The sequence below is a fragment of the Tinamus guttatus genome, unplaced genomic scaffold, assembly GCF_059628265.1.
Source record: "Tinamus guttatus ecotype Peru unplaced genomic scaffold, ASM5962826v1 Tinamus_guttatus_pri_ptg000027l, whole genome shotgun sequence".
Classification (NCBI taxonomy): Eukaryota; Metazoa; Chordata; class Aves; order Tinamiformes; family Tinamidae; genus Tinamus; species Tinamus guttatus.
In genome coordinates this window covers 2852837-2867083 of record NW_028288561.1, presented here as the reverse complement: position 1 = coordinate 2867083, position 14247 = coordinate 2852837, and the positions used below count along the sequence as shown (strand labels likewise).

Here is a 14247-nt window from a genome sequence, read left to right as displayed (position 1 = left end):
TAGCGCTACAAACTGGTGTTAATCCTGGCTCAAAAAGCCTGCCTTTCTCCTACCTTTATCTTATATCAAGTTGTTTATCACATTCCTTCCTTATACATCACTCCTTGTGATGAAAGCAAGACTATGATTAATACTTTTTATTACGTTGGTTCCAGTGACTTGGAATGAATTTGCCCTCACTCTTTAAGCATGCTACCACACCCACGGCAGGGCACTCAAACAATTCTAGGAATGCAAGGTAGAAAAAAATTACCTTAGCCTATCCCCCATAAACCTATAGCAGTAAAACCAATCAACTGTATGTTGGCTTCAAGTACTATACATAGAATCACAGAACCACAGAATCGTTATGGCTGGAAAAGACCTTCAAGGGCATCAAGTCCAACCATAAACTTTCCAACACCCTGCCTGCTAAACCACGTCCCAAGTGCCTCCTCTACACGTTTCTTGAACACTGCCAGGGACACATCTTCGGATTTTTTTCCCGACAAAAAGAAAAATCAATTCCTTTGGAGAGCCCAGGAAAGGCACTGTTGGCTTCTGTTGTGCACTCTATCTCTGTGCTTTCCTGTGGCTCATTAATCAAAGTAGGTTGTAGAAGTTAGAAACGGGAAGTAGTCAAATATCTTTTCAGTTTTCCTAACTACGAAGCTGGATAATAAGAGGTTTTACCTGCATGTGGCTCACACAGGTGCAATCTGCTATTTTACATTTACCATAGCATCATGTCTTTTATCTAAATTCAGGGACTAATCTCTCTATGCAGCATTTTTTTTTCTGTTTAAACGCAGAACATACTGCATAAAGGATGTGAAGATTTGAACTTGCCCAGACACTGACTGACAGCCAACTATACTTAACAATTAACAACATCCTTTGTACTAATTAGTGCTTGTCTTAGCTTGAGTGACAGGTGTAATTTCTTTGCCTGTGGCATGACAGGCCTAAGATCAGCTGTATGAAACAGCACTAACCTAAAAGTGATTCAGCACTGGATGTTTTTAAAAACTGATTAGCGACCGAGACATGTGAACTGACGAGACACTCATAACCTGCCTGAACTGCAAGGAACTGTTTGTCCTTCCATAGCACTTTATGCAAAGCCTACATGATGGTGCATCAAATTGAGTTTTCTACCAGGAAGCAATTTGTACTTAAAAAACACATGAACATAACATGGTTGATACGTGGCCTTCCTCCCTACCAACATAGGTGAAGTTGTACCAACAGGAAGGCCTTCTTCAGACGGAGGTCTTCCCACTAGATCTGTCACTAGGGAGATCTCTAGCAGGGTAGGGAAGCAGAGGCTTTGAGTTAAAGTGTTTTATATCGGAATTATAGTGATACACAAAGTTAAGAGCCACGCTGGTTCATGTTGCCTAATACATTAATATGAGGCAACGAAACACAAGCTGCATCTTCGCTATGTGCCAGACACGCTTCATGGCTCTATCCAGAGCGGAACAGCTCAAACTTCAGGCAAGATCCATACATATTTCAGGCAACCCGCAGACAAATCACCTCAAACTATGCTCACAGGACACGTCTAGGCACTGGGACTGCTGGCGAGAGCCCCTGAGGGGAAGGAGGCCGCGCCAGACCCGGTTCCTCCAGCACAAAGGTCGCCCGGCCACATCCCACACCTGCGAGGCCTCAGGCAATGAGAGAAAAAGGAAAAACAAATAAAATAAAACAAAGCAGCCCTTCTCCCAGCAGCGCCTCCTCACCCTGGCGCCTCCGCCATGTCGGCGCCCCGCCGCGCCGGGCACAGGTGCGCGGCCCCGCTGCGCGCGCGCGCGTCCCCGCGCATGCTCGGAGCAGCGGCAGGTGCGCGGCACCTCCCCGCGGCGCATGCGCAGCGCGCGCTCGCGGGCGCCCCGCCCCCTGGCGGGCGGCGGGCTGGGCGCGCGGCAGGTGCCGCGGCCGCCGAGGCCCCGCCCCGCGCGGCCCCTCCCCCCGCGCTGTGAGGGAGGGCGGCGGCGGCGGGAGCCCGTGAGGCCGGTGCGGGGCTGCGCCGTTCGCCCGCTCTTCTGCCTCGCTGCCCTTCCCTGAGCGCGTGCGGCGGCGGAGCCCCGGCGCGGCGGCGGAATGAGCCGGCCTCAGCGCGGCGCCGCGGGCAGCCGCGGCCTCGGCACCATGGAGGTGAAGAGCAAGGTGGGTCCGGCCGCCGCGGAGGTTCCGGTCGCAGGCCCGGTGCTGCGGGGCACGGAGCGCTGCTGACTCACCTGCCGGCGGGGCCGGCTGCCGCTCCGGGGCTCCGGACGGCGGCCTCCCGTCCCTTCCCCCCGCCCCGGCCGGCCCGTACCGGCCGCCGCCGCTCCCGGGCCGTGGCGCGGGGCACTGCGGGGGCGGCCGCCTCGTGTCGCTCCCTGCGCGGGCCGGGGACAAGGAGGGGAAGTCAGTGTTCTTACATATTCTCATTTATTTATTTATAATTTCTTTTTAAAGCAGTTTCGCCGCTTTATCCCCTCAGTTTCGGCGTTGGCTAAAATGACTCCCAGGGCGACAGAGGCTTTGGGAGAGTTTGAGGAAACCTGGAAGCGTTTTAGCCTCGTGATCCTTGAACTCCCCAACCTGCTCTTGTGCTAGATGAGGAAAAGGGGGATTTCGGGTTAACTTGGTAACCATGTGTTTACGTTCCTGTCTTCAAGTGGGCCAGAGATTGTTGTTACTCGGCTTGTGTTACCCCGTGAAGATAAGGCACGGTCAGCTTGCCTTAAACAAAACTTGCTGCCCTTTGGGGACTCTTAAAGAATTTCATAATGGCATTTTTTTTTAATGAGCACATATATTTGTATTATAGTTCCTACTGAGAGCTTTTTTGTTGTGGTTGCTGTTAAAGCTGTGCACAGTTCCATGAAATGTCTTTCAATTAAAGTATCTGCACACAATTCTTAATGCAGATCAAGCATAGCTTTGTTGCAAAAGCCTTGAAGTTTTTAAATGAATTAGTTATGTTTTTTTCTGGGTTTATTTTTGATGCTTGTGGGTTTGTTTTTTTTTTCTGATGTTTCATTGACTGTCGTTCAGCTGTTAAGAATTGTAAAGGTGTCTGTGGTAGTCGTTGATGTGTCAAGTCATTAGTTAAATGAACATATGCAATTTAGGTTAGAAACCCTTTCTCTTTGTCTAGGCAAATTGTAAGTGTATCTATACAGAAATGTGACTTTCTCCATTGGTATAAAATATCTTCTGTTCAGTTTTTAACTACTTCTTATCGCTTGTGCCTTCTGTGCAGTCTTTTTTGGCTGATCAAGTGTTAGAGCTGTGCATCAGCCAGGGCTTAAGTAGTTGTTGTGTGTTTTTTGTTTTTGTTGTTGTCGTTGTTAAGGATACCCTGACACACTAGAGTGTTTTTTTTTTTTTTTTTTTTTTTTTTTTTTCGTTTTCCCCCACGGAAAAGTTGCATAGGTGATAGTGACTTTTAGAAGAAAAACTGTTGATATACTCTTCAAGTGGACAAAATCAAAAAGCACAGGAATACCTGGTAGCTACTATTCGAAGTGCTAGCAAAGCACAGCTCTTCCTATGGCTGGTGAAATCTTTCATTTATGTGCTTTCAAGACTGAGAACAGCCAAAAGAATGTGCTTAGGAGTGAAATAATTACTGCCTGAAGCCCCAAACTTTATGCCTGCTTGCTTCTCCCATCGTGAGTTTTTGCTTAAAAATGGGGTGAATATATCTAGGAATCAGCTGTGAGATGCACTCTTTGCTGTTTGTATAGGCAAATGCAAAAAATCCCACAAATAGGGGCTGTCGCTTATGCCCATATTACAAAACCAGCTTCAAGACATTCCTAGAATTACTTGTCGCTAATGGATTGCCTAAAAGTGCATTGATTTAATATAACATCTCCCTTTTATGGAAGCAAGAACAATCCTGAAAGAGGAGGAGGAAGAAAGGAGTGTGTGGGAGGCGGAGGGAAACATGGCTGTAGAGGGGTCTGGGCTTTGAAGCCTTATCAGCAATACACAGCTCTTCATGGGGATGTATCTTGCCCCAGCTGTGAGCCAGCACAGCCCGGCTGTGTTTGCAGGCACACGAGCAACATCTTTTTGGTAGTCAGCTTATTGGATTTAGGTAACTGGTCTGAACTTGCCTTAGGGGATCCCCATAATACTTTTATCCCAGTTTCTCTAATGTTAATCGAGTAAGTTTTATCCTCAACCTAGAGGTTTTGATAATAGTATGAAAATATAGTGCCAGTATCATATGTTATGAGATGAGACATCTTTGTCTTCTGTAAGAAAATTTATTTTTCTTAGTATATAACTATAAGTCTTTTGTAAGCGTCTTTTAATATCTTCTTAGTATGTTGACATAGCTTGTACTGCATTTTCTCAGATGAGTTACCAATGAAACATCCTGACATATCCTGTATTTATAAAGAACTCTGGTAACAAGTAGCCTTCTCTGTTTGGTCTGTCCCAACCTCTCATCTCATATGAGCTTCTCCGATTTGTTAATTTTCTGCTAGTGCAGCCCTTTTATTGGAATGGAGTGTAACAATTTATATTAAATGAAAACATTTCAGGGAGTTAAAATAAACTGACCATGAAATTGCATAGTTTTACTTTGGCTTTATCTATTTTGTCATATGAGCATTGTTTTTTTTTAAAAAAAAGATAGGAATTAGAGCCAGATTAAAAGTCTCTTAGTATGTGCACCAAACATTTAAATGTTATAGAACTCTTATTTTTCATGTTTTTAATGCATGTTTATGAAAATCTGATTCTTTGTCTGCATTTTGTCCTGCAGTTGCTCCAAATTGAGAAATACATATATTTTTAAAGCAGCCTTTACATAATTGTGCTTTAGATGTGTAGTCTTTCAAAACTAAACAAAGTGAATTCGAGGCAGTTAATGGGAAACTTTTGTGATATTGCTGCCTCAAGTGACTGAAGAATTAAGAGACACAAGACACATTCTTAAAGCTGACGTCATTATGAAGAAGACAGGTTTTTGACGTGAGGGGAGTTCCTCCTGCAGATTTGTTTACTTTGTTATAAGCAAGAATGAATCCTCCCTGCTGCCTTATTGTTAGTTAATGTTACTGCAATTAGAGTATCTATAGAAGAATATTCATGTAGAATCCTTTTATTTACGAGTTTTGGTGGAAGGTGGAGTGTTGTGCAGAAGATTTTTTAGGTTGTTTTGTTGAGCTGTATTAGAGTTAGTGTGGTGCTAATGTGCTCGCAACAGCATCTCCTTATTTTCATTCATTCGTATTTCAGGATTTGTGAGGATTTTTAAACCTTTTGTCTCCTAAAAGATTGTAATCAAATGAGAGGATCTCAGTTTGGAAGCCTGGTAATGTGCTCATTCACATCTGCAGTGTAACATATACCGAAGCTCAAACTTTCATGCCAAGTATTTTGTTCCATGTGCCACCATGTTCTGGTTAAAATTAATCTCGCTGAAGAAATAATTTTAAATCTTTGTTCTCTGTAGATCAGCAGTAGAATTGACAAAAATATCACCAACTGATGTTGTATTTCTATTTTGTCTTGTCTTTGTCTAAAATGGTAATAACCATAAGCTAGTTGGCTTTTTGTAGCCTGGATGCTGCCACAATCTCTTCATTATTTTTAATGTCCTTGCTGGTGTGTCGTGTGTGCCCGGTGTGCAGTTCCTGGAATTCTGGAACTACTTTTATCTGATACTCTGTTTGCATGTCCTACCTGCATTGGACAGAACTCTGTAATTGAGTCAGTTATACCTATTAAAATTTGTCTGATCTACATGAAATGTTTGTTGTTTATGTCAAGTTGAAAGCTAAATAATTGACTAGTTGCGTGCTCTAAAAGTATAGTGCCAGTGATGTCCCCGGTATATTTTCCAAACCTTGTGTGTTTTACACCCTGGATACAGTCTCTTTGTAAATGATTATTCAATGGAAGTTTGAGTGTTAATGGTACAGACAAATATTTGAATACTTTTGAAGACCTGTTGCTGATTGCCTCGTATATTTTTCTCTTTGAATAAGAGCAGAAGTAACTTAAGGCTTGGGAGGATTCAATTTAAATGTTTCTCTGTAGCTCACTAAAGCTTTGCTGCACCTTTTACTTAAAGCCTGCAGTGATTGTTTGTATTATTCAGATTAAAATGGCTTTTTGCTCCTGGCATGAAAAACTAGGAATTTTAAAATGCTAAAAGAATAATGCATCTATTACGTGACTTTCTGAAGTGCTCTGGAATTTCTTTGGAAAAGTTTCAAGTAGTCACGTACCCTCAGCTAAGCATGCGCTTGCTTTTGAGCAACCGATGTTAGTGGTGGGTGTGAATTCTGTCCTATACCCAGAGCATGGCTGTTGCAATGTAAGAGTATGAGAATCTACAATAACTTATACTAGTGTGTGTGAGCTTGTTAGACAACCATATGAGCAAATGTTTTGACTTAAACAGAACAGTAAAAACAAAATCTGCACGCATTCTTACAGCAGACTCATATGAAGACCAAATGTAGAGTGAAAGTTTTGAAAAAATAAACATCTTAAAGGCATAAAAGCCTTTTCCAAATTGTGGTTTCTGTTTTTTAGCGTACTTTCAATTCTGTAACACTTCTGATGTTGCATCAAATCATCCTATTGTTTGAGCACGATGAAGTAAGATGTATCTTTTGTTGTTGTAGTTTGGAGCAGAATTTCGACGATTTTCTCTGGAAAGATCCAAACCTGGGAAGTTTGAGGAGTTTTATGGATTATTGCAGCATGTGCACAAGATACCAAATGTTGATGTCTTAGTGGGATATACGGACATTCATGGAGACCTGCTGCCTATCAATAACGATGACAACTATCATAAAGCAGTTTCTACAGCCAATCCTCTACTCAGGATTTTCATTCAAAGAAAAGGTACGTGCACTTGCATTGTGTGAACCATTTGTTTACACAGTTATGCCTTGCTGCAGTAAACAGTATGACTTTTGGAGGAAAAGAAACCTTCAGTCCTATTTCACCATGTTGAATTCCACAGTAATTATGGGTATAATGTATTCACAGCTTTCTTGCAACAGCTTCCTCAAGCAACCTATTTATACTATGTGCTTTCTGCTCATATTTTTAGTTCAGTTGGACAAAATGGAGTAAAAAATGTCTAGTAATGCCTCTTTCTTGTTTTATATTAGTAAATGTTAATAAAATATTAGTTATTTATTAATAATATATTAGTAAGTGTTAAACTTATTTTTAGTTTTCTTTTCCTGTAAGTTAGGTATAAGTTTCGCACAAAATTTAAATCTTCTTTGGACAGAAGGAAAGGATGTAATAAGACTTTCCACATTTTTTTCAATCTTATAATGTAAAGTATTAAATATCAGCATAAATTAAAGACCAACTTTGTAAGATGTTACTCTCAGTGCATTTTTTTTTTCTAACAAAACACTGTGACTTTCAGAGAGGCAAGATTATTTCCATTAGCAAACTCAAATATAAGTAGTGTTCAGTGTGTCAATTGGTCTTTATAAATAGAATCTTCTAGGCACAAGTTCTGTTTGTTTCTTTCTAGTGTCTGGTTTTACTCATGGAGAAAAATGATTTGTTTTGAACCAGGAGACAGTGTTCAGTATATCAAAATGGGATGAAATGTAGTGGAATTATTTGAAACTGTTTCATTTCGGAGGACCCAAGAAAATCTAATTTCTTTCTTTCTTTTTCAGCTTGCTTGTGTACAGGCATCAACATACATGTGTGGATATGTGCACATGCATGCCTACCATAAGTCAGCCAAATATCTTTTCATAACAGATTACTTATTGCTTAGTGCATAAAATAGTCTTCATAAAATAACTGCTTTTTAAAGGCTTTGAATTCTCCAAAAAACACTCCAAAAAAATAAACAAGCTCCACAATGGACTTGAGCAAAGACAATATTTAAAAACAGTTAGTATGGTAGCTGGTCAGGTGCTGTATTGCAGGCAAAATGTGCATGTTTTTTGTTGAGGATAACATGGTAAGGCCTGGATGGTTTTGGTTCTGAATTGCCAAGGAGATGAGCTATTTGCTTTAATGGAACCTACAGGTAGAAAAGGCCATTTAATCTCTTTCAGTAGCCATATGATGAGAACAGATAAGCCACTTGTCAGGCTGGGATTATTAAGGCTACATTTTAACACCATATGTCTTTTGTTACTGACTTTGCATATATAATCTGTTATACCAATTTGCTATTTTTCAAGAGTAAAATAGATTATTTCCTGTGACTCTAGTGGCACAAGACATTGAGAATAGAATTAATACAATGTGCAAAACTAAAACCACTTTTGTTTAGCATGCCAAGAATTGGTGAGCAAGAAAAGCCTTGTAGAAGGTAGTTTTTTCCTTGTTTTCTTTCTGTCAGTACGATTTCTTCTAGCTATAGCATAGAGAAAGAAGAGCTCAGGTTTGTATTTTAAAATCGTAGAGCACTGCACTTTATACTGAAATACTTGCGACCACTCAAATTCTGAGGTTTGTTTTAAACTTCAATATAAATCTGAAATTCTACCAGTTAAATTGAAGCTTTGGTTCCATTGGTATCCTTGCCACACAACGGCGTTGATTTTATAGAAGATAAGGATGTATTATTTGCTGGTGGTAATTTGGCCATAATAAGTAAGGCTGAATTAAGAGTATGCGATGTCAAAACTTATTCAGCAGTCTTTCTGTATAGATACGACTTTTCTGACAGACAGACAATAAGAGTCATGCTATCTAAACAATTAAAAGGTGGGGGGAAAAAAACCAACGAAAAAACAATGAACAAATACCTGCTCTTGGCAGGGCGGTCACCTTGCTGTTTTGGAAACTTAATGCTAAGCTACCCCAAGTTACTCTCTCATGCAAGGCTTTTTTTTGTGGCTTTTATAAACCCCATTAAGCCTCTTGATCTTTGTGTTATTTTTTTTTATCTAATGGAAATTGCCTTTTTGCATTTCCAGCAAGAATATTTGGGGGTGTTAAGACTTTTTTTTGACAAAAAGGCACTGAAGAAGGTAGACCTATCTGTAAGCTGCATTCAGCTTATGAAAAAACAGCCCAAGAACAGGCTATAATAAAATCCTGTTTAAATGATACCAACCTCATACTATTTTGCGTGCTAGGAATACTTTAAAGAGTTGTAATGGGAGTAATAGAAATAACATATATTAGTAACACTGTAAAAGTTAGGGTAATATAGTCTGTATCTTTAAGAGATTTTTGGCATGCCAAAGTAAATGCTTTTTCTGTTGACTTTTGACTGATAATTTACAAAAGCTAGAAAATTGTCTTATCCTGAGCATTTATGCGTATTGGCAAGCTTGGAGAGAAACCAAGAGCTACTCTAATGTGGTGAAATCACATTCATTTTAACTAAATTCCTTTAAAATATTTCTGAATATGCCAGTGCAGAATGTAAAATCCCTAGGGAGTGATATTGCACAAGGATGGCTATCAGCTTGCAGAAAAATATTTGATTATTGGAATTTCATTCTGCATTTTAACAAATTAACAGGTACCATTGACATCTGGAATTTAAAGGTTAAACTGATCTATCTGATTAAGTCCAGATGTATTGGAGTCACTCTGTCTGTGAGAAATCTTACTGAAGGATAAAATGTGTGTGGGGTGAAAAAAAGGTTCAGATGGGACTGATGGACTCCAAAGGGCAGATGAGGGATTTTGCCTTGTAAATACAAGAATAATGACAGATAATAGATAAACAGGAGGTGTAGTTCACTTAATATTATGAGAGTTTTACAGGTATTTAAATTACAACATAACAGCTATGGCAAATTTTATGCATCGTATATATTAAAAAGTGGAAAAAGTACTTTGGAATTTCCTGCCTTTTAAGTTAGACTTCTTCACTTTACTGTTAAGGCTTGTAGAGTATTAACTTCTCTGGTAAAAAATATAAGAGAAGTTGACTTTTTAAACAATTCTGTGGAATATCCAAAGAGTTTGACTCCTCCTTTTAGGGAGGAGGAGGAAAAAAAAAAAGTTTCTAAAACCATATTCCATTATAACTTGTGGCTAAATAGAGACTTGATTTATTGGAACATTTAGGAAAAAAATGCTAATTTACATCAGTATTCCAATGCAGTTGCATGATTCTGGGGTTTTGAAAGTGTAATTCATGAAGGGTAACTTCGTTGCTTTGTTGGTAGACCAGAAGAACGTAATTTTAAATATTTTGTATTGAACAATGTTGAGTTGAAACCAGGTTTGGGTATTGTGGACTTTTGTTTTAAACTTACTGTAATATGCATGCAGATTGCTGTTGTCCTCAGTCTGCAACAGCTGAAAGAGAAGAGGAGGAGAATGTGGACATTCTCCTTAACATATCTGTAGTTAACACCTAGTCCTTTGGCTTCGTGCCAAAATATTTTTCACTGCAGCTTTAAACTGATTAGCTAGATGCCAGGACAAAGATGCCTTTGTACTCGAGAATATTGCTTTAGAAAATTTGTTTAGTAGTGGAGGAGAGGTTAAACAAAGTCATACTGTTTGGCTGAGATATGGAGAGATGAATTTTTGTCCTCAACTTTTTGATGTTTTTTTTTCTCCCTTAGTTAAAGTAGCATAAGTTCAATCTTATTTTCTGCTAATGCTGATTTATTAAGCTAAGATTAACTATAATACAACACCTTTGATAACTTAAAAAGTTTGCCTTAAATATTTTGACATAAATAATTTGCAGTTTGGGGATACCATCTTACTGCAACAATGTGTTACTAAACTTAAGTAGTGATTTTTACAAGCAAAAGCACCAGATCAGTGTTGAGATTTGTAGATTTGCTATGATTTGAAAATGTGTAAAATACCTAGCTCTTTGAATCAAGAGCACAAACAGTGTTCATCTAAATCCAACTTACTGACTCTTTAGAGCATTTTTCAACAAACAGCTCTTCTAGAGCAATGAAGTGTTAAATTTGTATAAATCTTTACCACTGCCACAAACCAAAAAAGTTACATGCTTGAAATGAATCAAAATGACTTGTCCATGCAAAAATCTCTGTCCCTTGGAATATTTTTCACTAGTTCTGCTGTGGTGTTGTGCAACACTTAACAGCAGAGTTGTGCAGTATCAGAAACTGCTACTTAGAGGCATGTGCTGCAAAAATTTGTTTTTAACTTAGCTTGAGATCACCAAATTCCATGTGAAGTGCTTGTGGCGGAAAGGGGAAGTCCGTGGCTTAAGAAATCACCTTTGCTCTCATTAATGCTCTTAATGAATTCTAATATTCAAGGCGCCATTGTCTATTTAATCATTACCTAAACTGCCAGTGTGCTGGTGCTGTACATTACTTTGTATTTGACAGGAAAGACATGCTTAGAGCAAGGCCCTTCTATCTACTCTTGCTTCCTAAGTGTTCTTTCCAAGTTCTCCTATAAACAGGAGTGTTTCCAAGTCAGAGCAGCAGCTCTATTGCAACTCTTCAAGTGGTAGAAATCTTCTCAAAGTAGTGACCAGATATTTAACTCGAAACTGGTTTGATGGGTCCTCAGTACATCAGGGTAGAACTTCTACTTATGTTTCTCTGATCTTAAAATCTAAGTAAGCATAGAAAACCAGTGATTTTATTTTATTACTTAGAAGTTTCTTTTGGTGAAGAACAGCCATAATTCCTTGCTTTTATGGGACAAACTTTCAAACTCCTAGTTCAACATGCTCAGCTGTAGAGATTCTAGTAGATTCTGCTGTTTGCTTCCACGTTCATATTCTTCCTCATAGTGTTCCTTGCTTTAACTGTTTTCTTATATTTGATCCTTTCCTCGGAAATCAGGGAAGCAGAGTTCACCGGGTGTCTGGGTGAAGAGGAGGAATCCCTAGGGTGCGCCCAACATACCCCATGGGACATGAAATGACAGTGCTGTGGCATGTTTGTCCTAAGCAGCAGTGTGTAGGAGGCAACCTTTATTCACAGAGCAGTTCATGCAGGAATTTCACTCTGAGTGAAAAGATGTCTGCATCTAAGAGAAAGCAGGCGCAGAAATTGCTCTGCAAGGTGGGCATAGGGATCTGGAGGCATCCATGTCCTCTCCTGTAGGAGTACTTTCATCAACGATCTTTAACTTTCACACTGCAATAGCATTTCCATAGGTTTCTTAATCTCTACATATCAGTCTCTTACCAAACTTTCACATTTTCTTCACCATGCCAATGGCAGCCAAGTACACTAATACAAAGAAATCCCAACCTCCTGGAGTTAGTATAAACCAGCTCTGATTCTAAACTTTTACATAGCACTGCAGAAATACTAGTGTAAACCTGAGGGACTTCAGTCAGATCTGAATGGGTTTCAGTTTCTCACTTAAAATCAGCTTCATGGAGAGTATTAAAAGTAAAAACAGAAGCCTTTTTTAAGGGGTATTTCAGATATCAGAATTGCTTTGGCAATCAGATCTGAAGTATTCTGCATAATACTTTTTTCCATTTAAAATACCAAGCAATTTGCACACTTCTGAATCAAATTGTAGCCGTTAGTGTTGTATAAATAACTTAGCCTGGAGCAGTTCTGTGCAAGGGCTCTTTGTTTCTGCTCCTCAGCCATTTTACCTACACTGCATGGGGGTGGGTGAGAGCGTGGAATGGAATAAGCTTTCTGGAGTTTGAATCCAGGTCACTTGGCTAGTGTCCAGGAGTGAGGCAGTCATAGGCACTCTGCCTGCTTATCCACCCCCTCTCTCTTTTTTTTTTTTTTTTTTTCTCTCTATTCCAATGATCTGAAACTGGAGGAGAGGAGGCTAACAAGTGGAATGATTCCAAAAAAAAAAAAAAAATTTCCAAAATGCATTCTTTTGGGCAGGTAGAATACTTTTTTCTTTCATTCTGTTGTTGCTATTTTTTTTTAGTATGTACTGTTTCCTTTGGTAATAGAAAGTGGTCCTTACAAGCTCTTCTCAATCCCATAATGTAAAAGCTAGTTTTATATTTAGAGAGAAAAATTTCTACTGTAGCATGTTGAGAACCTTCTAGATTAGGTATTTCAATCTGTTGCCCTAAAACGATTGATGTATGGTGTATATGCATTGCTATCACAGTCTAATCATGAATATGACTGTCTTACAGAAGATGCGGACTACAGTGCCTTTGGTACAGATACCATGACAAGGAAGAAAAACGTCTTAGCCAATGTGTTGCGTCCCGACAACCACAGGAAGAAACCCCACATTGTCATTAGCATGCCTCAAGACTTCAGACCCGTATCTTCTATCATAGACGTAGATATTCTTCCAGAAACCCATCGCAGGGTGCGACTTTACAAATACGGAACCGACAAACCCCTGGGATTCTACATACGAGATGGCTCTAGTGTCAGAGTAACGCCACAAGGACTAGAGAAAGTTCCAGGAATTTTCATATCCAGACTTGTCCCTGGAGGTCTGGCTCAAAGTACAGGCTTGCTGGCTGTTAATGATGAAGTACTGGAGGTGAATGGAATAGAAGTTTCAGGAAAGAGCCTTGATCAGGTTACAGACATGATGATTGCCAACAGCCGTAACCTGATCATTACAGTAAGGCCAGCAAACCAGAGAAACAATGTGGTCAGGAACAGTCGGACTTCTGGCAGCTCTGGTCAGTCTACTGAATCTAGCCTTCCGAGTAGCACAGCTAATATTGTAACTAACTTCTTGCAAGGAGAAGAGGAGAGCGATGAAGAGGACATTATTATTGAAGACAGTGGTGAGCCCCAGCAGATTCCAAAGGCTGTCTGTACCAGTGAAAGCCTGGAGTCGTTGACACAAATGGAACTTCTTCATGAGCCCACACAGAATGGTTTCCTTCCGTCCAGCGAGACAAACTTGAATCATTCAGCAGGCAGCATTAGTATGGATTATGAAGAACACCCTCCAGATCATAAATCATTAGAAGATGGAACTATAATAACCCTATGAAATTACATAGGTGTACTTTGTATTAACTGAGAATGCCATACGTGTTTTAATTTGGCTTAATATGTAATACATTTTATACCTCTCCACCTACTGAGCACTGCAATTAGATTTTAAAAAAGGAGATGAGAACTTTGAAATTATATAAGTTGACTAACTTCAGCTATTTCTGCACTTCAATGTAAATACATCATGAAGATAAAAGATAATTGCAACTGACTGGAACTGGATGAGGAAAATTTTATATTGAAAATGAAGGATAGTTAAGAGATAGCTATGAGCTTTCTCTTGTAGGTACTTGATTTGTCTACGTGGAATGCTACTGATTTTATAGAAGCAAATTTCCCTTGTTGTGTGAGGTCGATTTTTCTAATGTACTTTGGTTTCATA

The 14247-nt window shown here is 39.6% G+C and overlaps 1 protein-coding gene across 1 annotated transcript; it reads left to right on the top strand.

Annotated features, from left to right (window-relative positions):
* Window positions 1-2087: 2087 nt before the first annotated feature.
* On the top strand, window positions 2088-13931 carry PARD6B (par-6 family cell polarity regulator beta). Its single transcript, XM_088528464.1, has 3 exons — window positions 2088-2154; window positions 6633-6855; window positions 13034-13931. The coding sequence occupies exons 1-3, from the start codon at window positions 2089-2091 to the stop codon at window positions 13858-13860; spliced, it is 1116 nt and encodes a 371-aa protein (XP_088384590.1). The 5' UTR covers window position 2088; the 3' UTR covers window positions 13861-13931.
* The last annotated feature ends 316 nt before the right edge of the window (window positions 13932-14247 follow it).

Excerpts from the sequence above, each read along its gene's own strand:
- PARD6B (XM_088528464.1), top strand. The coding sequence starts at position 2,089 with ATGAGCCGGCCTCAGCGCGGCGCCGCGGGCAGCCGCGGCCTCGGCACC. Across the intron at positions 2,155-6,632 it reads CCATGGAGGTGAAGAGCAAG|TTTGGAGCAGAATTTCGACG; the intron begins GTGGGTCCGGCC and ends TTGTTGTTGTAG. Across the intron at positions 6,856-13,033 it reads GATTTTCATTCAAAGAAAAG|AAGATGCGGACTACAGTGCC; the intron begins GTACGTGCACTT and ends ACTGTCTTACAG.